The sequence below is a fragment of the Saimiri boliviensis genome, chromosome 5 (genome assembly GCF_048565385.1).
Source record: "Saimiri boliviensis isolate mSaiBol1 chromosome 5, mSaiBol1.pri, whole genome shotgun sequence".
In the NCBI taxonomy this organism is placed as follows: Eukaryota; Metazoa; Chordata; class Mammalia; order Primates; family Cebidae; genus Saimiri; species Saimiri boliviensis.
The window spans coordinates 148557413-148583308 of record NC_133453.1 but is presented as its reverse complement, the minus strand read 5'-3'; the positions used below and the strand labels follow the sequence as shown (position 1 = coordinate 148583308).

General features: G+C 48.5%; 1 protein-coding gene, 11 non-coding genes and 3 pseudogenes across 18 annotated transcripts in view; all 15 read right to left on the bottom strand.

The window, feature by feature from the left end:
• Positions 1-25896, bottom strand: part of LOC104650394 (uncharacterized) — a 64971-nt gene that overhangs the window by 2651 nt on the left and 36424 nt on the right. For 5 of the 7 annotated variants that reach the window (XM_074398641.1, XM_074398643.1, XM_074398644.1 and 2 more), the window contains 13 exons: positions 17608-17736; positions 16984-17124; positions 14469-14600; positions 13354-13981; positions 12944-13068; positions 9964-10103; positions 9332-9472; positions 6809-6947; positions 6206-6345; positions 3654-3792; positions 3040-3178; positions 1015-1153; positions 413-552 (listed from right to left, as the gene is read on the bottom strand). In XM_074398641.1, coding sequence (XP_074254742.1) covers positions 3164-3178; positions 3654-3792; positions 6206-6345; positions 6809-6947; positions 9332-9472; positions 9964-10103; positions 12944-13068; positions 13354-13522 — 1008 coding nt within the window. In that variant the 5' untranslated portion in view covers positions 13523-13981; positions 14469-14600; positions 16984-17124; positions 17608-17736 and the 3' untranslated portion in view covers positions 413-552; positions 1015-1153; positions 3040-3163. The other 2 variants (XM_074398647.1, XM_074398646.1) reach the window with 2 other exon arrangements.
• LOC120368209 (small nucleolar RNA SNORD116) lies at positions 210-305 on the bottom strand. The gene has a single exon (XR_005582406.1). It is a non-coding gene; the product is annotated as a small nucleolar RNA SNORD116 (small nucleolar RNA).
• On the bottom strand, positions 688-781 carry LOC120368196 (small nucleolar RNA SNORD116). Its single transcript, XR_005582394.1, has one exon. It is a non-coding gene; the product is annotated as a small nucleolar RNA SNORD116 (small nucleolar RNA).
• LOC120368234 (small nucleolar RNA SNORD116) lies at positions 2838-2932 on the bottom strand. The gene has a single exon (XR_005582426.1). It is a non-coding gene; the product is annotated as a small nucleolar RNA SNORD116 (small nucleolar RNA).
• On the bottom strand, positions 3324-3419 carry LOC120368205 (small nucleolar RNA SNORD116). Its single transcript, XR_005582402.1, has one exon. It is a non-coding gene; the product is annotated as a small nucleolar RNA SNORD116 (small nucleolar RNA).
• Positions 6003-6098, bottom strand: LOC120368218 (small nucleolar RNA SNORD116). The gene has a single exon (XR_005582413.2). It is a non-coding gene; the product is annotated as a small nucleolar RNA SNORD116 (small nucleolar RNA).
• LOC120368197 (small nucleolar RNA SNORD116) lies at positions 6481-6575 on the bottom strand. Its single transcript, XR_005582395.1, has one exon. It is a non-coding gene; the product is annotated as a small nucleolar RNA SNORD116 (small nucleolar RNA).
• Positions 9128-9224, bottom strand: LOC120368214 (small nucleolar RNA SNORD116; annotated as a pseudogene).
• LOC120368230 (small nucleolar RNA SNORD116) lies at positions 9622-9719 on the bottom strand (annotated as a pseudogene).
• Positions 12594-12688, bottom strand: LOC120368221 (small nucleolar RNA SNORD116). The gene has a single exon (XR_005582416.1). It is a non-coding gene; the product is annotated as a small nucleolar RNA SNORD116 (small nucleolar RNA).
• On the bottom strand, positions 13153-13247 carry LOC120368232 (small nucleolar RNA SNORD116). The gene has a single exon (XR_005582424.1). It is a non-coding gene; the product is annotated as a small nucleolar RNA SNORD116 (small nucleolar RNA).
• On the bottom strand, positions 13639-13733 carry LOC120368201 (small nucleolar RNA SNORD116). Its single transcript, XR_005582399.1, has one exon. It is a non-coding gene; the product is annotated as a small nucleolar RNA SNORD116 (small nucleolar RNA).
• On the bottom strand, positions 14130-14225 carry LOC120368207 (small nucleolar RNA SNORD116). Its single transcript, XR_005582404.1, has one exon. It is a non-coding gene; the product is annotated as a small nucleolar RNA SNORD116 (small nucleolar RNA).
• LOC120368225 (small nucleolar RNA SNORD116) lies at positions 16781-16877 on the bottom strand (annotated as a pseudogene).
• On the bottom strand, positions 17273-17368 carry LOC120368219 (small nucleolar RNA SNORD116). Its single transcript, XR_005582414.1, has one exon. It is a non-coding gene; the product is annotated as a small nucleolar RNA SNORD116 (small nucleolar RNA).

Genomic DNA, 25896 nt, shown 5'->3' with positions numbered 1-25896 from the left:
ATTTCCGTCCACTTCCACAGCTGCCACGCCATTACAGATCAACTGCTCCCCCCAGGACTCTCCCACCTATGTACCTCACTCAAAGGGAATGTTCCTAACGAGCGTGTGATGGGAGACGTTGGTCTGTGGAAGCCCTCGATGGTGGAACCTATGGGAATCCGTGAAGTTGTCCCTCACTCCTACAAGCCCCAGGGGGAGGCAATGTGCTTGGACCTCAGTTCCGATGAGAGCGACGGTATGAGTTTTCACTCATTTTGTTCAGCTTTTCCAAGGAATGTTTTTTTTGTAGGACTCATCATCGATCCAAGCACATGTGAAGACACAGGACATTTGACCACACAGGCTGGGCAATGCCCATCTTGGAAATCCGAAAGATACCCTCACTCAGCACTAGGGGCAGAGGAATCCTTACCGTCCTGAGCCACCTGCCATCACAAGGTGCACCACGGATGCCGGGCCACACTGACTCCACCACTCCATGGGGCCTCCACTGCCTGGAAGAATCGACCATCTGTTCTGGCAGCATGCATTGGGTCTGTCAAGGTGACTCCCCTGAGAAGTGCAGAGATAACACATGCACACTTGAGGAACAAATCCAGGTCACTATCAGTCCTTCCAAAGGGACAACTTGTACACCTGCTTCTCCTTGTCCCTCACTCCTACAGTCTCCAGGGGAGACAATGTGCTGGACCTCAGTTCCGATGAGAGCGACGGTATGAGTTCTCACTCATTTTGTTCAGCTTTCCAAGGAATGTTTTTTTGTTGGACTCATCATCGATCCAAGCACATGGCAAACAAGCAGAACATTTGAAACAACAGGCTGGGCAGTGGGAAAGCTGATGACCTTAAAGACCTTCAGCACCCTGTGGAACCCAGAGCCATGTCACTGAGCAATGGGCACAGACCATTCACTTTAGGAGTGGAAGTCGCCATGCCATCAGTAGCCTGGTGAGAAACTGCTCCTTGCAGGTCTTGACATCCCAAAGACACCCCCACTCAGCACAGAATGCTTACCGTCCTGAGCCATCCACCAGCAGGGGTGCACCATGGAGGCCAGGCCATACCGACATCAGGATTCCGGGGGCCTTTGTGGCTCAGAAGAACTGACCATCTTCCTTGCCAGGTTATGGGGGACGTCCCATCATAACTGTCCCTGAGAAGTGTAAAGAAATAAATGCCCATGTGAGAAATGAGCCCAAGATTACTGGTGGTTTCAACACCATTCTTCCCACAGGGCACCTCACATGCCTGCTTCTCCTTGGCCCCCATGATGGACATCCATCCTTATAAATAATGAATACACCTCACCCTTGTCACTTTCTACACACCTAGGAAGCCTGATGCCGCGTCCCTCTGGCTGTGGCTGTGCAGGCCTGTGTGTGTGTGTGTTTGTTTGTTTCCCAATGCCCATATGTTTCCCAATACCACAACAGGCAATCAACTCTGCAGCCTCATGAACGGAAGCCCCACCCCCGCCAGCACAATCCAAAGGCTCTAGACCAGGGTCATCAATAAGTTGGATGTGAACGTTGACTTCAGGGCTATGAAAACATAGTCCTGAGGTCACTCACCTAACAGCTGACACCCCTGGTCTGAGCACACACACCTCATCACTGGACATCTGATATCATGACCAGAATCCATCTCTGGCCACACTCACAGCTGAGGCTCTCCTGGCAGAAAACCAACCACAATCAACCCTGAAGGGCATCTTTGGAATAGTCAAACTGAAGGTCTGATAAACTGATGCAATCAATCTTCCCAACCTTGTCAAAGGACCTCAAGATACATGCTTCCTCCCTTCCATTGAGTCCACATACATACCCCTCTGCATTCAGGACACCCAAAGGGAATGGCTCCTTTCCAACATAATGTCCCTGCCCCAAGGACCAGGTTGACAGGACACACTCCCCTCCAGGGTCATTGTACTGGTCACACCCACAGGGCTTCTCTGCACCAAACTCCGAGGCAACACCCCATCAAACAGCCAACTTGACTGCACTACCACCCACTGCCGCTCCTGCAACTCAGCACCATCACTAGGTCTACATGTACGTGGCTATTCAGGATTGTGATCCGTAGATCCACCAGTCCTTTCCAACATTCCTAAGGCAACTGCGGGCCCCTCAACACAATATGGCTGTTCTGGATGTGCTGTGATTTCAAACTGTTTAAGGGAGCTGAAATGCATCATCATCCTTAGAGAGTAGCGGAATGCAACACATTTGGAGTATCACCAACTCAGGAGGTGCACGGGCATCCCATGTCCAGGACGCCCCTATGGCAGGCTGCTGGAAAGGCACAGGTATTGCCTGGAATGCACACCAACGTCTGTGGATAGGCCCACGTGTGACTGATGCCCACAGGAGAATCCTGGGCCAGGGCCAGCACCAGGGCCAGGGCTCATTCCATGTGGATGCCATTGGGACGGGAGCTACGTTCCAAGTGGGAAAGAGGATCCAGACCAGTATTTGCTCACATCCACTGCAGCAGGTAGGGCTGCCCAGCAATGGCCGATCAAGAGACCATTCCCAGTCCCTTCGCAGAGAAGACCACCACATGGTCTGCGTCCTCCCCTTCCTGAGAGCTCACCAAGCCAAGACCAGGAGCACACTCCCTAGACCTGTGTTATTTCTGTCTGCTCTCACAGCTGCCACCCCATTACAGTGCAACTGCTCCCCCCAGGACTCTCCCACCTATGTGCCTCACTCAAAGGGAATGTTTGTAATGAGCGTGCAATGGGAAGCGTTGTTCTGTCGAAGCCATGAGTGGTGGAACCTATGGGAATCGGTGAAGTTGTCCTTCACACCTACAGTCACCAGGGGTGGCAATGTGCTGGACCTCAGTTCCGACGAGAGCAATGGTTTAAGTTTTCACTCATTTTGTTCAACTTTTCCAAGGAATGTTTTTTTCTAGGATTCATCATCGATCCAAGTACATTTGAAAACACAGGACATTTGAAACTACAGGCTGGGCAATGCCCACCTTGGAAATCCAAAAGACACCCTCATTCAGCACTAGGGGCAGAGGAATCCTTACCATCCTGAGCCACCAGCTAGCACAAGGTGCAGCATGGATGCCAGGCCACACTGGCTCCACGAATCCATGGGGACTCCGTTACTCGAAAGAATCAACTATCTGTTGGGACAGCACATGGTGCGCCTCAAGGCAAGCGTTCCTGAAAAGTGAAAGGTACCAAAGCACGCTTGAGGAATGAGCTCGGTCCACTCCTCACATCAATGTCAATCTTGCCCAAAGGGCAACTTGTACACATGCTTCTCCTTCTACCTCACTCCTACAGTCTCCTGAGGAGGCAATGTGCTGGACCTCAGTTCCGATGAGAGCGACGGTATGAGTTCTCACTCATTTTGTTCAGCTTTTCCAAGGAATGTTTTTTTGGGGGGACTCATCATCGATCCAAGCACATTGTGAAGAGGCAGGACATGTCACATCACAGGCTTGGCAGTGGATGAGCTGATAGCCTTAAAGACCTTCAGCACCATGCAGAACCCAGGGCCATGTCACTAAGTAACGGGCACAGACCGTTGAGTTTAGGAGTGGAGCTCGCCATGCCATCAGTGGCCTGTTGAGAAACTGCTCCTTGCAGGTCTTGGAAATCTCCAAGACACCCCCACTGAGCATAGAATGCTTACCGTCCTGAGCCATCCACCAGCAGGGGTGCACCATAGAGGCCAGACCAAACTGACTCCAGGACTCCGGGGGCATTTGTAGCCCAGAAGAACTGACCATCTTCCTTGCCAGCGTATGGCAGACGTCCCGTGATAACTGACCCTGAGAAGTGTAAAGAAATCAAATGCCCACGTGAGAAATGAGCCCAGGTTCACTCTCACTTCGAAAGCATTCTTTCCACAGAGGATCTCTCATGCCTGCTTCTCCTTGGCCTCCATGATGGACCTGTCTTTATGAATATACCAGACCCATACCACTTTCTACACAGCCAGGAAATCTAGACACCTAGGAAGACTGTTGTTGCATCTATCTGCCTATGGCTGTGGACGCCGGGGTGTGTGTGTGTGTGTGTGTGTGTGTGTGTGTGTGTGTGTATGTGTATTTGTCTGTGAGTGATAGTGTTAACTTTGTGTGTTAATCTCTCTCATGCACGTGTTACCTAGCACCACAACAGGCCATCAAGCGGCTTCCATACCTGAGGCCGACCCATAACCCGAAGGCTCAAGACCAAGGTCTTCAATCAGTTGGATGTGAACTTTGACTTCAGGGCCATGAGAAAATAGGCCTGAAGTCACTTATTTAACAGCTACCACCCTTCATCTAAGCACACACGCCTCCCATAGGTCATCTGAAATTGTGACCAGACCCCATCTCTGGCCGCACTCCCAGCTTAGGCTCACCTGGCAGAAAACCAACCACAATCAGCCCTCAAGATTGTCTTTGCAAGGGTCAACCTGTAGGTCTGAAAAATGATGTCATGCGAGAGGGAATCAATCTTCCCAACCTAGTGAAAGGAACTCAAGACACAGGCTTCGTCCTTTCCATTCAGTTCACAAGCACACACTGTGCCTTCAGGACACTCAAAGGAATGGCTGCTTTCCAACAGATGTCCCTGCCCAAGGACCAGGTTGACAGGACACACTGCCTTCCACCGTCCTTGCCCCGGTCACACACAGGGCTTCTCTGCACCAAACTCTCAGGCAACACCCCATCACACAGCCAGGTTGACTGCACTAACACCCACCGCAGCTCCTGCAACTCAGCACCATCACCCGGTCTACATGTACACGGCTACTAATCAACTGCGATCTGTAGAACCACCTATCCTTTCCAACATTCCTAATGCAGCTGTGGGACCCTCAACATGCTATGTCTCTGTCCTGGATGTGCTGTGAGTTAAAACCGTTTAAGGGAGCTGAAACGTTTCTCAGCCTTAGGGAGTGGCAGAATGCAACAATGGAACATCACCACCATGGGAGGTGCACGGGCATCCCAAGTCAAGGAACTCTCTATGGGAGGAGGTTGGAATGGTACATATGTTGCCTGGAATGCACACAGACCTCCATGGATAGCCCCTTCTGTGACTGATGCCCAAGGGAGGAGATTCGAGGGCCATGGCCCATTCCCTCTGGACACCTTTAGGATGGAAGCTACGTTCCAAGTGGGAAAGAGGATCCAGAGAAGTATTTGCTCACATGCACTGCAGCAGGCAGGACTGCCCATCAACGGCAGATCCAGAGACCATTTCCAGGAAGATGTGCACAATGGTGGATCCCACTACACTGCCTGGAAGACTGCAAGGGTCCCAGGGCCTTGGATACAAGCCTTACCCTTGTATTTTCTGGGACATGCCTTCTAAGACCGCTGCTGGCTAACTTGTCCTTCACTAGAGAGATTAATGCAAATTCACCATCACCTAACAAAAACCCAAGACTGCTAATGACACACATGTCCACATAAATCCCCTACAGCCTCTTCTATGGGGTGCCTTCCAGCCCAGGATTCTGCCACAGCACCAGGGACATCTCATGGGTTAGGGAATGAAGAAATCCCTGCGGAGGAGCCTGTGTGAAACCCACAGAGAACCTGGCTACCTGTCGCAACACCCTATGCTACGCACTGTCCTCCATCACCATTGGCACTCTGCTATCCTCAGATCATCAAAAATCATTACCAAGGTTTGTCTGTGGACTCGGCCTTATGTTTTCTGGAAGGAAAACTAGGACCCAGTTCCTTTGCAGGGAATCCCACCATATGGTCTGTGTCCCCTTCCTGGGAGCTCACGAAGCCAAGACCAGGAGCACACTTCCCTAGTCCTGTGGTATTCCCATCCACTTCGACGGCTGCCACGCCATTACGGATCAACTGTTCCCCCCAGGACTCTCCCACCTATGTACCTCACTCAAAGGGAATGTTCCTAACGAGCGTGTGATGGGAGATGTTGGTCTGTGGAAGCCCTGGCTGGTGGAACATATGGGAATCAGGGAAGTTGTCCCTCACTCCTATAGGCCCCAGGGGGAGGCAATGTGCTTGGACCTCAGTTCCGATGAGAGCGACGGTATGAGTTTTCACTCATTTTGTTCAGCTTTTCCAAGGAATGTTTTTTTTGTAGGACTCATCATCGATCCAAGCACATGTGAAGACACAGGACGTTTGACCACACAGGCTGGGCAATGCCCATCTTGGAAATCTGAAAGATGCCCTCACTCAGCACTAGGGGCAAAGGAATTCTTACCATCCTGAGCCACCTGCCAGCACGAGGTGCACCATGGATGCCGGGCCACACTGACTGCATGACTCCATGGTGACTCGGTTGCTCAGAAGAATCGACCATCTGTTGTGGAAGCATGCATCGGGCCTCTCAAGGTGACTCCCCTGATAAGTGCAGAGATAACACATGCACACTTGAGGAACAAATCCAGGTCACTATCAGTCCTTCCAAAGGGACAACTTGTACACCTGCTTCTCCTTGTCCCTCACTCCTACAGTCTCCAGGGGAGACAATGTGCTGGACCTCAGTTCCGATGAGAGCGACGGTATGAGTTCTCACTCATTTTGTTCAGCTTTCCAAGGAATGTTTTTTTTGTTGGACTCATCATCGATCCAAGCACATTGCAAATAAGGAGCACATTTGAAACAACAGGCTGGGCAGTGGGAAAGCTGATGACCTTAAAGACCTTCAGCACCCTGTGGAACCCAGAGCCATGTCACTGAGCAATGGGCACAGACCATTCACTTCAGGAGTGGAAGTTGCCATGCCATCAGTGGCCTGCTGAGAAACTGCTCCTTGCAGGTCTTGACATCCCAAAGACACCCCCACTCAGCACAGAATGCTTACCGTCCTGAGCCATCCACCAGCAGGGGTGCACCATGGAGGCCAGGCCATACCGACATCAGGATTCCGGGGGCCTTTGTGGCTCAGAAGAACTGACCATCTTCCTTGCCAGGTTATGGGGGACGTCCCATCATAACTGTCCCTGAGAAGTGTAAAGAAATAAATGCCCATGTGAGAAATGAGCCCAAGATTACTGGTGGTTTCAACACCATTCTTCCCACAGGGCATCTCACATGCCTGCTTCTCCTTGGCCCCCATGATGGACATCCATCCTTATGAATAATGAATACACCTCACTCGTGTCACTTGCTACACACCTAGGAAGCCTGATGCCGCGTCCCTCTGGCTGTGGCTGTGCAGGCCTGTGTGTGTGTGTGTGTGTGTGTTTCTGTTTGTTTCCCAATGCCCATATGTTTCCCAATACCACAACAGGCAATCAACTCTGTAGCCTCAAGAACGGAAGCCCCATCCCCGCCACCACAATCCAAAGGCTCTAGACCAGGGTCATCAATAAGTTGGATGTGAACGTTGGCTTCAGGGCCATGAAGACATAGTCCTGAGGTCACTCACCTAACAGCTGACACCCCTGGTCTGAGCACACACACCTCATCACTGGACATCTGATATCATGACCAGAATCCATCTCTGGCCACACTCACAGCTGAGGCTCTCCTAGCAGAAAACCAACCACAATCAACCCTGAAGGGCATCTTTGGAATGGTCAACCCACAGGTCTGAAAAACGGCATCAGGACAGAGGCAATCAATCTTCCCAACCTTGTCAAAGGACCTTAAGACACAGGCTTCTCCCTTCCGTTCAGTCCACATACATGCCCTGTGCATTCAGGACATCCAAAGGGAATGGCTGCTTTCCAACATAATGTCCCTGCCCCAAGGACCAAGTTGAGAGGACACACTCCCTTTCAGGGTCCCTGCACTGGTCACACCCACAGGGCTTCTCTGCACCAAATTCCGAGGCAACACCACGTAACGCAGCCAACTTGACTGCACTACCACCCACCACAGCCCCTTAAGCTCAGCACCATCACCAGGTCTACATGTACATGGCTATTCAGGATTGTGATCCGTAGATCCACCAGTCCTTTCCAACATTCCTAAGGCAGCTGTGGGACCCTCAACACAATATGGCTGTTCTGGATGTGCTGTGATTTCAAACTGTTTAAGGAAACTGAAATGCTTCAACATCCTCAGGGAATGGCGGAATGCAACACTGGAATATCACGAACTCAGGAGGTGCACGGGCATCCCATGTCCAGGATGTCCCTATGGCAGGCTGCTGGAAAGGCACAGGTGTTGCCTGGAATACACACCGACCTCCTTGGTTAGCCCCATGGGTGACTGATACCCACGGGAAAGTCCTGGGCCAGGGGACCCTCCCTGTGGACACCTTTGGGATGTAAGCTACTTTCCAAGTGGGAACGAGGATTCAGAGCAGTATTTGGTCACATGTACTGTAGCAGGTGGGGCCACCTGGCAATGGCAGATCAAGAGACCATTTCCAGGAAGATGTACACAATGATGGATCCCACTGCACTATCAGAAGGCTACAAGACACTCAGGGCCATGGACACAAGCCTGATCCTTATATTCCCAGGGACCTGCTTTCTAAGACCTCCACTGGCCAATCTGTCCTCCACTAGACAAATTCATGGAAAGCCTATGACCACCAAATCAGAGTCCAAGTCTGCTTATGACAGGTGTCCACATAAGACCCATACTACCTCTTCTCTGGGGTACCTTCTGGCCCAGGCTTCCACCATGCCCAGGCTTCCTCCATGCTTCATTCCCACAGCTAAGGGAATGAAGAAATCCCAGAGAGGGGGCCTGGACGTCTTTGCACAGTCAACCTGTTGGTCTGAAAAATGGCATCAAGCCACAGGCAATCTAGCTAAGAGGTTCTTGCTATCTGCCGTGACACCCTTTGCTGCGCATTGTCCACCATCACCCTTGGCCTTATGCTATCCCAGAAAGAAAACAAGGACCCAGGCCTCTGCACAGAGATCCCACCACAAGGTCCAGGTCTCCTTTCCTGGGACCTCACCAAGCCAAGACCAGGAGCACAAATACCAGACCTATGGTACTTCTGTCCACTTCCACGGCTGCCACGCCATTGCAGAACAGTGGGTAACAGAGCAGCCATTACCTCGAGGATGCTCCCACCCATGTACCTCACACAAATGGAATGTTCCTAACGAGCATGCGATGGGAGACATTGGTCTGTGGAAGCCCTAGGTGGTAGAACCTAAGGGAATCTGTGAAGTGGTCCCTCACTCCTACAGGCATCAGGGGAGGCAATGTGCTTGGACCTCAGTTCCGATGAGAGCGACGGTATGAGTTTTCACTCATTTTGTTCAGCTTTTCCAAGGAATGTTTTTTTTTGTAGGACTCATCATCGATCCAAGCAGATTTGAAGATGCAGGACATTTGACCACACAGGCTGGGCAATGCCTGTCTTGGAAATCCGAAAGATACTCTCACTCAGCACTAGGGGCAGAGGAATCCTTACCATCCTGAGCCACCCGCCAACACGAGGTGTGCCATGGATGCCAGGCCACACTGACTCCACGACTCCATGGGGACTCTGTTGCTCAGAAGAATCGACCACCTGTTGCGGCAGCACTTGACGGGCCTCTCAAGGCAACTGCCCCTGAGAAGTGAAAAAATATCAAATGCACACTTGAGAAATGATTCCAGGTCCACTTGTCACATCAATGTCAATATTGCCCAAGAAGCAACTCATACACCTGCTTCTCATTGTACCTCACTCTTAACAGTCCCCGGGGGAGGCAACGTGCTGGACCTCAGTTCCGATGAGAGCGACGGTATGAGTTCTCACTCATTTTGTTCAGCTTTTCCAAGGAATGTTTTTTTTTGGTTGGACTCATCATCGATCCAAGCACACTGCAAAGAGGCAGGACATTTGACACTACAGGCTGGGCAGTGGGCGAGCTGATGGCCTTGAAGACCTTTGGAACCCTGCAGAACCCTGAGCTACACCACTAAGGAACAGGCAGAGACCATTCATTTTAGGAGTGGAACTCGCCATGTTTTCAGTGGCCTGGTAAGAAACAGCTCCTTGCAAGTCTTGGAATTCCCAAAGACACTGCCACTCAGCACATGAGGCAGAGGAATCCTTACCGTCCTGAGCCATCTACCAGCAGGCAGTGCACCACGGAGGCCAGGCCATACTGACTCCAGGACTCTGGGGGCCTTTGTGTTCCAGAAGAACTGACCATCTTCCTTGCTAGCATATGGCAGATTTTCCATGATGACTGCCCCTGAGAAGTGTAAAGAAATCAAATGCCCACTTCAGAAATGAGCCCAGATTCACTGGTATCTTACTGTCACTCTTTCCACAGGGCAACTCCTATACCTGCTTCTTCTTGGCCTCCATAATGGACCTCCATTTTTATGAATATACCTGTCCCATATCACTTTCTAGACACGTAGGAAGTCTGTTGCTATGTCTCTCTGCCTGTGGCTGTGCACACGTTTATGTGTGTGTCTGATAGTGTGAGGGTCTGAGTTTGTCTCCCTCATGCACATGTGTCTCCCAACACTGCAATAGGTGATCACTGTCTGCAGGCTCCAGACCTGAAGCCCACCCATAACCCAAAGGCTCAAGACCAATGCTTGCAATCAGTAGACTGTGAATTTTGACTTCAGGGCCATGAAGACCTAGGCCTGAGGTCATTCACCTAAAAGCTACGACCCCTGGTCTGAGCACACATACCTCCTCATGGAGCATCTGGTATCCTGACCAGACCCCATCTCTGGCCCCATTCACAGCTGAGGCTCACCTGGCAGAAAACCAATCACAAACAGCCCTGAATGGCATCTCTGCAATGGCCAACCCGTAGATCTGAAAAATGGCATCAGGCCAGAGGCAGTCTTCCCAACCTAGGCAAAGGACCTCACGACATGGGCTCCCTCACTTCCATTCACTCCACATGCACACACTGCACCTTCAGGACACCCAAAGGAAATGGCTGCTTTCCAACAGGATGTCTCTGCCCCAAGGACCAGGTTGACAGGACACACTGCCTTCCAGGGTCATTGCACTGGTCACACCCACAGGGCTTCTCTACACCAAATTCTGAGGCAACAACCCATCACACAGTCAACTTGTCCGCACTACCACCCATCACAGCTCCTGCAAATGAACACCATCATCAGGTCTACATATACACAGCTACTAATGAACTGCGATCCACAGAACCACCAATCCTTTCCAACATTCCTAATGCAGCTGTGGGCCCCTCAACACGGTATGGCTGTTCTGGATGTGCTGTGACTGCAAACTGTTTAAGGGAGCTGAAATGCTTCATCATCCTAAGGGTGTGGTGGAATGCAACACTGGAACGTCACCAACACAGGAGAGGTGCAGGGGCATCCCAAGTCCAGGAACTCCCTATGGCAGGCTGTGGGAATGACAAATATGTTGCCTGGAATGCACACAAACATCCATGGATAGCCCATTGTGTGACTGATACACACGGAAGGAGAGTCCATGGCCGGGGACAGGGCACAATCCCACTGGACGCCTCCTGGATGGAAGCTACATTCCAAGTGGGAAAGAGGATCCAGAGCAGTATTTCTTCATATAATGGCAGGAACGGCAGGCCAACAGACCATTTCCAGGAAGATGTGCACAGTGGTGGAGCCCACTACATAGTCAGTAAGACTGCACGAGACCCAGGGCCAGGGGCACAAGCCCGACCCTTGTATTCCCTGGGATTTGCCCTCTACGACCCCCGCGGGCCACCTTGTCCTCCCAAGTAGAGAAATTAATGAAAACCAATCACCACCAAATAGCCCAAGACTTCTGATGACACAGGTATCCACATAAGCCCCCTACCACCTCTTCTCTTGGGTAGCTTCCAGCCCAGGCCGCCACCACGGCACCAGGGGCATCTCACACCTCAGGGAATGAAGAAATGCATGCCTCCATGACAGAATACTGGAGGCCACAGAGCCGCTGACTATCTGCCATGACATCCTTTGCTGTCCACTGTCCCCAATCAGTTCAGCACTCCCTGGTCCTCAGCTCTTCAAAAGTCAGTGCAAAGTTCTGACTGAGGCCTGGGCATTATGCTCTCCCCAGCAAGAAAACAAGGACCCAAAGGCCAGGTGTGGTGGCTCAAGCCTGTAATCCCAGCACTTTGGGAGGCCGAGGCAGGTGGATCACGAGGTCAAGACATGGAGACCATCCTGATCAACATGATGAAACCCCGTCTCTACTAAAAATACAAAAAATTAGTTGGGCATGGTGGTGTGTGCCTGTAATCCCAGCTACTCGGCAGGCTGAGGCAGGAGAATTGCCTGAACCCAGGAGGCAGAGGTTGCGGTGAGCCGAGATCACGCCATTGCACTCCAGCCTGGGTAACAAGAGCGAAACTCCGTCAAAAACAAAACAAAACAAAACAAACAAACAAACAAACAAAAAAACACCAAGAAAACAAGGACCAGGCCTGTGCGCAGAGATGTCCACCATGAGGTCCGGGTCTCCCTTCCTGGGAGCTCACCAAGCCAGGACCAGGAGCACACTCCCCTTGGCCTACAACATTTCCGTCCACTTCCATGGCCACACCATTACACAGCAGCCATTCCCCCCAGGACTCTGCCACCTATGTACCTCACAAAGAGGGAATGTGCCTAACTAGCATTTGACAGGAGCCTTTGGCCTCTGAACTCTCTGGGTGGTGAAACCGATGGGAATCAGTAAACTTTTCCCTCACTCCTACAGTCCCCGGGGGAGGCAATGTGCTGGACCTCAGTTCCGATGAGAGCGACGGTATGAGCTTTCACTCATTTTGTTCAGCTTTTCCAAGGAATGTTTTTTTGAGGGACTCATCATCGATCCAAGCACAGTCCAAGAGGTAGGACGTTTGACACCACAGGCTGGGCAGTGGGCTAGTCAACGACCCTAAAGACCTTCGGCACCTTGGGGAACTCAGAGCCGCACCACTGAGCAATGGGCACAGACCATCGACTCAGGGAGTGGAACTCTCCAAGCCATTAGTGGCCTGCTAACAGACAGCTCTTTTTGGGTCTCAGAAATTTGAAAGACACCTCTGCACACAGGGCAAATAAATGCTTACCGTCCGAAGCCACCCACCAGTACAGGGTGCACTGTAGATGCCAGGCCATGCCGAATCAACAACTCAAAGCAGCCTCCTTTGGTCAGAAGATTAGCCCATCTTCCTTGCCAGCAAGCAGCAGAGCTTTCATGATTAACTGCTCCTGAGAAGTTTAAATAAATCAAATGCACACTTGAGAAACAGGCCCAGGTCTGCTGATCACCACTTCAATTCCACTCAATGTGCTGGACCTCAGTTCCGATGAGAGTGACGGTATGAGCTTTCACTCATTTTGTTCAGCTTTTCCAAGGAATGTTTTTTTTGGGGACTCATCATTGATCTAGCACGTTGGAAAGAAGCAGGATGTTTGACATCACAGGCTGGGCAATGCCTGTCTTAGAAATCTGAAAGATACCCTCATTCAGCACTAGGGGAGAGGAATGCTCACCGTCCTGATCCACCTGCCAGCATGAGGTGCACCATGGATGCCAGGCCACACTGACTCCACGTCTCCATGGGGACTCTGTTGCTTGGAAGAATTGACCATCTGTTGCGGCAGCACATGGCGGGCCCCTCAAGGCAACTGCCTCTGAGAAGTGCAAAGATATCACATGCATGCTTGAGGGATGAGCCTAAGGCCACTGGTCATGTCAATGTGTTTTCCAAGGGGCAATTTGTACACCTGCTTCTCGTTGTCCCTCACTCCTACAGTCCCCGGGGGAGACAATGTGCTGGACCTCAGTTCCGATGAGAGCGACGGTATGAGTTTTCACTCATTTTGTTCAGCTTTTCCAAGGAATGTTTTTTTGTAGGACTCATCATCGATCCAAGCACATTTGAAAACACAGGATGTTTGACCACACAGGCTGGGCAATGCCTGCCTTGGAAATATGAAAGATGCCCTCACTCAGCACTAGAGGCAGAGGAATGCTTACTGTCCTGAGCCACCCGCTAGCAGGAGGTTCACCATGGATGCCAGGACACACTGACTCCGAGACTCCGTGGAGACTCCGCTGCCTGGAACATTCGACCATCTGTTGTGGCAGCACATGGTGGGTCTCGCAAGGCAACTGCCCCTGATAAGCGCAAAGATAACACAGGCATGCTTGAGGAACAAGCTCAGATCCACTGGTTACATCAATGTCAGTCTTTCCCAAGGGACAACTAGTACACCTGCTTCTCCTTGTCCCTCACTCCTACAGTCCCTGGGGGTGGCAATGTGCTGGACCTCAGTTCCGATGAGAGCGACGGTATGAGTTTTCACTCATTTTGTTCAGCTTTCCAAGGAATGTTTTTTTTTGTTTGACTCATCATCGATCCAAGCACATTTGAAGAGGCAGGATGTCTGACACCACAGGCTGGGCAGTGGGCAAGCTAATGACCTTAAAGACCTTGGGCACCGTGTGGAACTCAGAGCTGCACCACTGAGCAATGGTCACAGACTATTCTCTTCAGGAGTGTAACTCACCATGCTATCACTGTCCTGTTAAGCAGCAGCTCCTTGTGGGTCTTGGAAATCCCAAACACACCCCCACCCAGCACGTGGAGCAGAGGAATGCTTACCGTCGCTCGTCCACCAGCATAGGGTGCACCATGGAGGCCACGCCACTCTGAATCCAGGAAGCCTCTTCTGATGCGCTGAAAAATCGGGCATCTTCCTTTTAGCAGGCAGTGGGCCTCCCATGTCAACTGGCTCTGAGAAGTGTAAGGAAATCAAATGCACGCTTGAGAAACGGGCCCAGGTCCACTGCTCAACACCTCCATCCCATTCTTTCACATGGGGCAACTCGCACACCTCTTATTCCTTGGCTTCCATAACTGACCTCCATCTCCATGAATATACCTTACACGTTACTCTGTGAACATCTAGAAGCGTTAGCGGTCACACCAGCCCACAGCTGCATGTATTTGCCTGTGTTCTGCACGCCTGTGTGTGTCTCTCATGCGCGTTTCCCAACACATCTTTCCCAACAGTACAATAGGCAGTCATATTCTGCAGGCTCCTGGCCTGACACCTGCCAACCCAGCAGCTCAAGACAAAGACCTTCAAACAAGGAAGTAAACTGCAACTTGGAGACCATGCAGGCACAAGCCTGAGGTCAGTTGCCTAACAGCCAGGGGAATACGTGCTCCTCCTCACAGGACATCTGAGGACACGAGCAGACACTATCTCTTGTCGCCCTCTCAGGTGAGGCGCACCTGGTGGAAAATCAACCACAACTTGAGCTCGAGGGTGACTTCACAATGGTCAGCACATTGTTCTGAAACTCGGTGTCGAGGCCAGAGATGGTCTCTCCAACCTAGCCAAAGGACCTCAAGACAGAGGATTCCTCCTTTTCACTCAGTCCACGTGCCTGCAGTGTGTCCTGTGGACAAGCAAATGGAATGGCTGCTTTTCCAACAGGACGTCCCCGCCTGCCTGAGGCTCCAAGGACCAGGTGGACAAGACATACCGCCTTTAACTTTCCTTGCGTTGGACACACCCACAGTGCTTCCCTGCACTAACCTCTGAGGCAACATCCCACTATGCACCCAGCTTCACTGCAGCAGTACCCGCACCAACACCTGAAGCTCAACGCTGCCTGAACACTACTACTGGGTCTACATGCTTGCAGCTAGTCAGTGAGCTGCGAGCTCAAAACCACCAATCCTTTTCAACTTTCCTAAGCCATTCGTGTGCATTTAACATGGCATGGCTATCCTGGCTGCGCTGAGACTTAGAACCGGTTAAGGGAGCTGAAAGGGTTCATCACCCCTAGGGTGTAGTAGAATCCAACACTTAAATTATCGCCAACACACAGAGCTATGATGCATCCCAAGTCAAGGGACTCTGTGGCAGCACCCCTGGTATTGCACGTGTTGCCTGGAATGTACATGGACCTCCATGGACAACCCCAAGTGTGACTAGTGCCGATGGCAGAGACCTAGGCCAGAGCCAGGGTCAGGGAACATTCACTCTGGATGCTTGTAGGATGGAAGCTGCTTTCAAAGGAGGAAAGAGGATCCAGAGGCTCCTATAAGCCACAGCAGGTGGAGCTGCCCACCAATGTGGTCCAAGAGACCATTTCTAGGAAGAACTACTCAACGCAGGAGCCCACTACTCTGCTAGGAAGACTGGAAGTGTCCCAGGGCCATGGGCACCAACCTGACCCTCATGTTCCCCAGGACCTACCCTCGAAGACCCCTGTGGCACCAGAGAAATCCATGGAAAGCCCATCACCACTGAATTACAGCCCAAGCCTGCTGATGACACTCATGTCCACGTGAGTACTCAACCACCTTTTGTCTGTAACACCTTCCTGCCCAGGCCTCTGCCACCACACCAAAGGCATCTCACAGCTTGGGAAGTGAAGAAATCCCTTCCAAGCAGGGAGCTCCTGTGACCAATCTGCAGGTGGGCAGACGAGGCTCTTGCCATCTGCCCTGACAGCCATTACTCCACACTCTCCCCTAACACCCTGGCACTACACTGTCCTCAGCTAATCCAAAATCAAGGCCAAAGTCTGCCTAAGGCCTGGGCCTTGGGTTCTCAACCACATGAAAACAGAGGCCTGGTCGTCTGCACTGAGAAGACCGCTGCAAGGTCCAGATCTCCCTTCCTGGGAGCTCACCAGCAGCATACTCCTCCCTAAGACAGCAACGTTTCTGCCGTCCGTAGGGCTGCGACATTTCCACCGGCTCCCAGTGCCAACACACCATCACACATCCGCCAAGTCCCCCAGGACTCTCACAACCACCTACCTCACACAAAGGGAATGTTCCTAACATAACTGTGGCATGAGACTTTTGGCTGTGGAAGCCCTGGGTGGGGGATCCTACAGGAATCAGTAGAAGCTGTCCCTCACTCCTACAGTCCCCAGGGGAGGCAATGTGCTGGACCTCAGTTCCGATGAGAGCGACGGTATGAGCTTTCACTCATTTTGTTCAGCTTTCCAAGGAATGTTTTTTTTTGGGGGGACTCATCATCGATCCAAGCACATGTGAAGACACAGGACATTTGATACCACAGGCTGGGCAACGCCTCTCTTGGAAATCTGAACGATACCCTCACACAGCACGAGGGGAGAGGAATGCTCACCATCCTGAGCCACCTGCCAGCATGAGGTGCACCATAGATGGCAGGCCATAATGACTCCACGACTCCATGGGGACTCCGTTGCTTGGAAGAAACGAGCATCTGTCAGGCCAGCATGTGGCGGACCTCTAAAGGCAACTGCCCCTGAGAAGTGCAAACATAACATACGCAGGCTTGAGGAACAAGCCCAGGTCCACCAGTCACATCAATCTCAGTCTTTCCCAAGAGACAACTCGTACACCTGCTTCTCCTTGTCCCTCACTCCTACAGTCCCCGAGGGAGGCAATGTGCTGGACCTCAGTTCCGATGAGAGCGACGGTACGAGTTTTCACTCATTTTGTTCAGCTTTTCCAAGGAATGTTTTTTTTGTTGGACTCATCATCGATCCAAGCACATTTGAAGAGGCAGGATGTCTGACACTGTAGGCTGGACAATGGACAAGCTGATGACCTTAAACACCTTCGGCACCCTGGGGAAGCCAGAGTCACCCCACTGACCAATGGACACAGATCCTCCACTCTGGGAGTGAAACTTGTCATGCCATTCACTGCTAAGAAACAGCTCCATGCAGGTCTATGACATTCAAAAGCCAGCCTCATTCAACTCACGGGGCAGAGGAATGCTTACCGTCCTAAGCCATCCATCAGCATGGGGTGCACAGTGGATGCCAGGCCACGGTGACCGCAGGACTCTGCTTCTCAGAAGAGTCAACCATCTTCCTTTCCAGCAAGCAGTGGACCTCCCATGGCAACTTCTCTGGAGAATTGTAAAGAAATAAAATACATGCTTAAGAAACAGGCTGGGGTCCACTGCTCACCACTTCCATGCCATTCTCTCCCACAGGTCAACTGATATACCTGCTTGTCCTTCCCCTCCCCGACTGACCTCTCTCTTTATGAATGTACCTTACGCGTGTCACACTGTGGACACCTAGGGGAGCACATGCAGCCTACATGCGCCCATTTCTACTACTACACGCACCCATTTCTGCGTCTACTTGCCTGTTTCTGTGGGCTCCTGTGTGTGTGTGTGTGTGTGTGTGTGTGTGTGTGTGCATGTAATTCTGTGTCTGTGAGTTGTGTTTGTAAGTTTGATTTTGTGTTGTGTCTCCCTTGCTGGGTGTACGTTTCCAAACACTGCAAAGGGCCTCATAGTCTGCAGCCTCCAGTACTGACCCGGAGCAACCTGACAGCTACCAAGGCCTTCCATCAGTAGGGTGTGAACTCTGATGTCAGGCCATGCAACATAGGTCTAAGGTCCCTCACCTAACAGCCACCACCCCTAGCGCGAGCACACACTCCTCCTCATGGAGCATCTGATGTCTTGATCTGACATTGTCTCTTGCTGCTCTCCCCAGTGAGGTGTACCTAGCCAGAAACCAACCAAAACCAGCACCGGAGAGTGTCATCGTAACACCCAGCATGCTCTGAAACTGGGCATCAAGCCCAGAAGCCGTCTTCCCCATGTAGCCAAAAGACCTCAAGACAGGAGTTTCCAACCCCACCACTCAGTCCTGGTGCCTTAACCATTAATGAGATATCACCTCACATCCACTAGAAGATACAACTGACAAACAACAAGCCAGGCGTGGTGGCTCCGGTCTGTAATCCCAGCACTTTGGTAGGCTCAGGCCAGTGGATCATCACCTGAGGTCGGGAGTTCGAAACCAGCCTGGCCAACATGGTGAAACCGTCTCTACGAAAAATACAAAAATTAGCTGGGCATGGTGGCAGACGCCTATACCTCCAGCTAGTTGGGGAGGCTGAGGCAGGAGAATCGCTTGAACCCAGGAGGCAGAGGTTGCAGTGAGCCGAGACCGTGCCATTGTACTCAAGCCTGGGCAACGAGCAAAACAGAGAACATCAAGTGTTCTTAAGGGGACAGGGAATTGGAACCTTTGCATGCTGGTGATGGGAACATAAAATGGCACAGACACTGTGGAAAAATGTATGGTGGAGGTACCTGGAAAATTAAAAATACTATTAATATATGATCTAGAAATCCCACTTTTGGGTATATATCGAGAGTAATTCAAAGTAGAATCCCAAAGATACATCTGCATATCCATGTTTACTGGAACATGATTCACAATACCGAAGAGGCAGAAGCAACCCAAATGCCCAAAGCAGATATATAAAGAAAAGGTGATGTATCCACAAAACAGCATTTTATTTTGTTAAAGAAGGCATTTTCTAGGTATAGACCATTATCACTGCCAAACAGACGTCATTTACAAACTATGCATTTGACAGAGGGCTAATATCCCGAATCTATAGGACACTTAAATAAATCAAGAAGCAAAAATCAACCCAATTAAGAGGCAAATTTCAGAAGACATAGAATAGGCAACAAACATATGAAAAAATGTGCTCATATCACTAAACATCCAGAGAAATTTAAACCAAAACCACAATAAGGGCCAGATGCAGTGGCTCATGTCTGTAATCCCAAAACCGTAGGAGGCCAAGGTTGCGTATCACTTTGGGTCAAGAGTTCGAGACCAGCCTGGCCAACATGGTGAAACCCAATCTCTACTAAAAATACAAAAATTAGTTAGGTGTGGTGGCATGTCTGCAGTCTCAGCTACTCAGGAGGCTGAGGCAGGAGAATCACTTGAACCCAGGAAGTGTAGACTGCAATGAGCCGAGATGACACCACTGTATTCCAGCCTGGGAGAGTCTGTCTTAAAAAAAGACTCTGTCTTAAAAAAAAAAAAACAAAAAAACACAGTAATATAATGTCTGACAGCAGTAAGAGTAGCTATTATGACAAGTTAAAAAGAAAAAGGCCCTGGCAAGGCTGAATAAACAGGGGAATGTTTAAACACTGTTGGTGGGAATGTAAATTAGTCTGATCCCTGTGGAAAGCAGTCTGAGGATTTCTCAAAGAACTTAAAACAGCTACAATTTCAACCAAAATTCCCATTTCTGGGCATATACCCCAAGGAAAATAAATCATTCTACCAAAAAGACACATGCACTAACATGTTCATCTTTATGGTACTCACAATAGCAAAGACATACAGTCAACTCAGGTACCCAGGACTGGTTGTATTAGGGTTATCTAGAGGGACAGGACCAATAGGATCAATGTATATATAAGAGGGAGTTAATTAAAGAGTACTGGCTAACATAATCACAAGGCAAAGTTCCACAATAGTCCCTCTGCAAGCTGAAGAGCAAAGAAGCCAGTCCGAGTCTGAAAAACCTCAGAAGCTGGGAAGTCACACTGTATCCTTCAGTCTGCGGCTGAAGGCCTGAGAGCCCCTTGCAAACAACTGGCATATGTCCAAGAGTACAAAAGATGAAGAACTTGGAGTCCAATGTTCAAGGGCAGGAAGCATCCAGCACAGGTGAAAGACGAAGGCTGGAAGACTCAGCCAGGTAAGACCTTCCACATTCTTCTGCCTGATTTATTCTACCAGCACTGCAAGCTGATTATACTGTGCCCACCCAGACTGAGGGTGACTCTGGCTCTCCCAGTTCACAGACTCAAATGTGTTGGTTTTTTTTTTGTTTTTTTTTTTTTTTGAGACGGAGTTTCGCCCTTGTTACCCAGGCTGGAGTGCAATGGCGCAATCTCGGCTCACCGCGACCTCCGCCTCCTGGGCTCAGGCAATTCTCCTGCCTCAGCCTCCTGAGTAGCTGGGATTACAGGCACGCGCCACCATGCCCAGCTAATTTTTTTGCACTTTTAGTAGAGACGGGGTTCCAGCATGTTGACCAGGATGGTCTCGATCTCTCGACCTCGTGATCCACCCGCCTCGGCCTCCCAAAGTGCTGGGATTACAGGCTTGAGCCACCGTGCCCGGCAACAGACTCAAATATTAATCTCCTTTGGCAACACCCTCACAGACACGTCCAGTAACAACACTTTGCATCCTTGAATCCAATCAACTTGACACTCAGTATTAACAATCACGGTGGTAGACCGGACATAGAAAATACGGAGCATTTTCACCATGGAATACTATGTAGCCATAAAAAAAGAATGAAATTGCTGGGCGAGGTGGCTCAAGCCTGTAATAATCGGCCTCGGAGGCCGAGGCGGGTGGATCATGAGGTCAAGAGATCGAGACCATCCTGGTCAACATGGTGAAACCCTGTATCTACAAAAAATACAAAAAATTAGCTGGGCATGGTGGTGTGTGCCTGTAATCCCAGCTACTCTGGAGGCTGAGGCAGGAGAATTGCCTGACCCCAGGAGGCAGAGGTTGCGGTGAGCCGAGATCGCGCCATTGCACTCCAGCCTGGGTAACAAGAGTGAAACTCCGTCTCAAAAAAAAAAAAAAAAAATGAATGAAATCATGTTGTTTGCAGCACATGAATAGAGCTGGAGGCCATAATCCTAAGCACACGGATGCAGGAACAGTAAATTAAGTAACACACATTCTCACTTACAAGTGGGAGCTAAATAATTGAGCACACATGAACATAAATATGGGAACAAGAGATAAATACTAGAGGAATACTAGAGGGTGGTGTGTGGGTAATGGATTAAAAAACTACCTATGGGCTAGGCGTGGTGGCTCACACCTGTAATCCCAGCACTTTGGGAGGCCAAAGTGGGTGGATCCCTTCAGACCAAGAGTTTGAAACCAGCCTGACCAACGTGGTGACACCTGACCTGTACAAGAAGGCAAAAACAAAAATTAGCCAGGTGTGGTAATGCACACCTCTAATCTCACCTACTTGGGAGGCTGAGCCACAAGAATTGTTTGAACCTGGAAGGTGGAGGTTGCCCTAAGTATAGATATTATGCCACTGCACTCCAGCCTGGGTAACAGAGTGAGATTCTGTCTTGGAAAACAAAAAAACAAAAAAAAACCTACCTATCAAGTGTCCTTAAGAAACGAAGAAAGATATGAAGATACAAAATCAACCTAAACGCTCATCAGTGACAGACTGGATTAAAAAATACGGTACTTATAACCAAGGAATACGACATAACCACAAAAAAGAGGAAGATCATGTCCTTTGCAGCAACATAAGTGGAGCTGGAGGCCATTATTCTAACAGAATGAAAACAGGAACAGAAAATCTAATGAGTAGGCTCTCAATGTAAGTCGGAGCTAAACATTGAGTTCATATGGACACAAAGAAGAAAACAACAAGCACTGGGGCCTGCTTGAAGGTAGAAGGCAGGAGAAGGGTGAGGATCAAAAAACTACCAATCAGGTACTATGCTTGTTACCTCGGTGATAAATAATCTGTACAGCAAACCCCCATGACTCACAATTCACCTATATAACAAATTTGCATATGTACTCCTAAACCTAACATTAACATTAAAAAGAGAACCATGTATCATTAACTAGACAATAAAGACACAGAAAAATAAAACAAACAAAAATTCACTAGAAAAATTCATCACACTATTTGAGCTAGCAGGAAAAGGGAATCAACAAATTTGAATATAGGACATTTGAGTTGATCAGTTACCTCAATTGTGAGGCAGAAAGAAAAAGGAAAAACAGAGCTTCAGAGAGCTGAGGAGCACAAGGGTATCCACATATATGTAAAGTCACAGTAGAAAGGGGCAGAAACAGTTTGAAGAACAAAAGCCAAAAGTTTCAGGAATGGAAAAACTTTTATGTACTTGTACAACCAGTCAAATGAACTTTACTTACTAAAGTGAGATCTACGTAAAGAAATCTGGCCGGACACTGTGGCTCAAGCCTGTAATCCCAGCACTTTGGGAGGCCGAGGCGGGTGGATCACGAGGTCGAGAGATCGAGACCATCCTGGTCAACATGGTGAAACCCTGTCTCTACTAAAAATACACAAAACTAGCTGGGCATGGTGGCACGTGCCTGTAATCCCAGCTACTCGGGAGGCTGAGGCAGGAGAATTGCCTGAACCCAGGAGGCGGAGACTGCGGTGAGCCGAGGTCACGACATTGCACTCCAGCCTGGGTAACAAGAGCAAAACTCCGTCTCAAAAAAAAAAAAAAAAAAAAGAAATCTATACATGGGGACATCGTAGTAAAAATTTCATAAGCCAAAGTCTTCAAAACATGAAGAGGTAAAAAACACATCAGGTACAAGGAATCCTCAATAAGACTAACAGCTGACTTCTCATCAGAAACTCCTGAGGCCATAAAAGACTAAGATGACAGATTCAAACTATTTGAAAGAAAAAGAAATAAGACTATCTACTCATATATATATATATATTTTTTTTTTGAGATAGAGTTTTGCTCGTTATCCAGGATGGAGTGCAATGGCCCAATCTCGGCTCATGCAACCTCCACCTCCTGGGTTGAGGCAATTCTCCTGCCTTGGCCTCCTGAGTAGCTGGGATTACAGGCACGCGCCACCATGCCCAGATGATTTTTTGTATTTTTCGTAGAGACAGGATTTCAACATGTTGGCCAGTCTGATCTTGAACGCCTGACTTTATGATCCACCCACCTCAGCCTCCCAAAGGGCTGGGATTATAGGTGTGAGCCACCTCACCTGGCTCACAATGTACTTTTTTAAAAAAACACATGATACAACTATATGCTTTCTACAAGAGACAAACTTTAGATTCAAGAACAAAAAAATAGGTACAAAATAATTATCCTGGGCAACATAGCAAGATCTAATCTCTACAAGAAAAAAAAATACAACAACAACAAAAAATCAGCCAAGTGTGGTGATGTGAGCCTGTAATCCCACCTACTCAGGAGGCTGAGGTGGAAGAGTTGCTTGAATACAGGAGTTTCAGGTTGCAGTGAGCTATGATCATGCTATTGCACTCAAGCCTGGGTGAGAGAGACTCAGAAAAATTTCTTTTTTCCTTTTTTTTTTTTTTTTTTTTTGAGACGGAGTTTCGTTCTTGTTACCCAGGCTGGAGTGCAATGGCGCGATCTCGGCTCACTGCAACCTCCGCCTCCTGGGTTCAGGCAATTCTCCTGCCTCATCCTCCCGAGTAGCTGGGATTACAGACACCCTCCACCACGCCCAGCTAATTTTTGTATTTTTAGTAGAGACAGGGTTTCACCATGTGGACCAGGATGGTCTCAAACTCTTGACCTCGTGATCCACCCGTCTCGGCCTCCCAAAGTGCTGGGATGACAGGCGTAAGCCACCGCACCAGGCCTCTGAAATTTTTTATTTTAAATTAAAACTAGGTGTATAGTAAAAGAAAGAAAGGAAAAGATAAACTTTACACAGTATCCAAAGAGAGTTTAGGGGCTACAAGTCAGACAAAAACTATAATTATCTGGCTAAATAAACTTCAAGACAAAAATTGTTGATAGAGACAAAGACGAACATTTCATGATGATAAAACTGACAATCCATCAGGAAGACATAACAATAATACAGATATGTGTATCTAACAACATAGCCCCCAAATTAAATGAAAAAAAAAATGACAGAATAAACAATATAATTGAGAATTTCTATACCTCACTTTTAATGATGAACATAACAATGAGAAAGAAGATCAAGGAAACAGAAAGAAGATCAAGGAAATAGAAGACAAACAACACTATAAAGCAATGACATCTAACATCCATCTATGGAATAATCTAACAAGTAGAAAATATCTAATTTTCAAGTGGACACGAAACAGTGTCCTGGGTAGGTATTAGACCACACACTGGTCTCAACAAATCTGAAAGTACAAAAGCCAGAAAAGTATGCTGTCTAACCACAATAGAATCAAATTACAAATAAATGAAAAAACTGGGGGGAATCCACAATTTGTAGAAATGAAATAACACATTACTAAGAATCTTTGGGTCATAGAAATAAGAAAATTTTTAACATAGTTAGAAATAAAAGGAAACAAAATACAACAAAAGAAAATGTATATGTAGCTAAAGGAATTCTTTGAGAAATTTATAGCTGTAAATATTCATATTAAAAAAAGAAAAATATCTCAAATCAATAATCTAAACTTTGACCTTAAGAAAACAGAAAAAACAAGAGCAAAGTTAAATCAAGTAGAATAAAAGAAATAAGAATAAAATGCAAATAAATAAAAACAAAGAATAGAGAAGAAAAAAATATCAAAAGCTGGTTCATTGAAATTTTTTATTTGTTTAGTGACAGGCTGGATGTGGTGGTGCGCGCCTATACTCCCAGCTACACAAGACACAGAGCCAGCAGGATTACTTAGGTTCAGAAGATCAAGCCCAGTATGGACAACATAGAAAAACTCCTGTTTCTTAAAAAATTGATGTAACTTTATCTACACTACTGAAAACAGAAGATTCTATTTTCGTTAAGATCTGGTATGAAACTTAGACTATTATGAACACCCTTATAGAAACAAGGTACATCAACAAATTAGATAACCTAGATTAAATAGGCAAATTCCTAGAAATTCATAAATTACAGGTACTGTCACAAGAAGAAAAAGCAGAAAATCTGAAGTCACCTTTAACAAGAGATTGAATTACTCAACAAGTTACCACAAATAAAATCCCACATAAATGATTTCTCTGATTAATTCGACCAAATCATTAAAGAAATAATATCAGTCCTTTACCAACTCCTTCAAAAAACAGGAGAGCAGAAAACATTTCCCAACTTACTCCATGATGCTACCATTACCCTAAGTTTTATCAAAACCAAATACATAATTAAAACAGCAAATCATGGACCTGGCCTTGACAACATAGAGATTTCCTATCTCCACAAAATAAAAAATATAAAAATTAGCTATGTGTGGTGACACATAACCTGTATTCCTAGCTACTTGGGAGGCAGGGGGTGGAAGACCACTTGAGCCCAGGAGTTCAGGCCTGAAGAGTCAAGAGCAGAAGTGAGCTATGACTGGGCCACTGTACTCTGGCCTGGGTAACAGAATGAGACCTTGTCTCCCTAAATAAATCAATGAATAAATAAAATCAATTTGGTAAAATTCTACATTTGTCATTTCATGCAAAATACAAATAGAATAAAAATGGAAAAGAAAATGA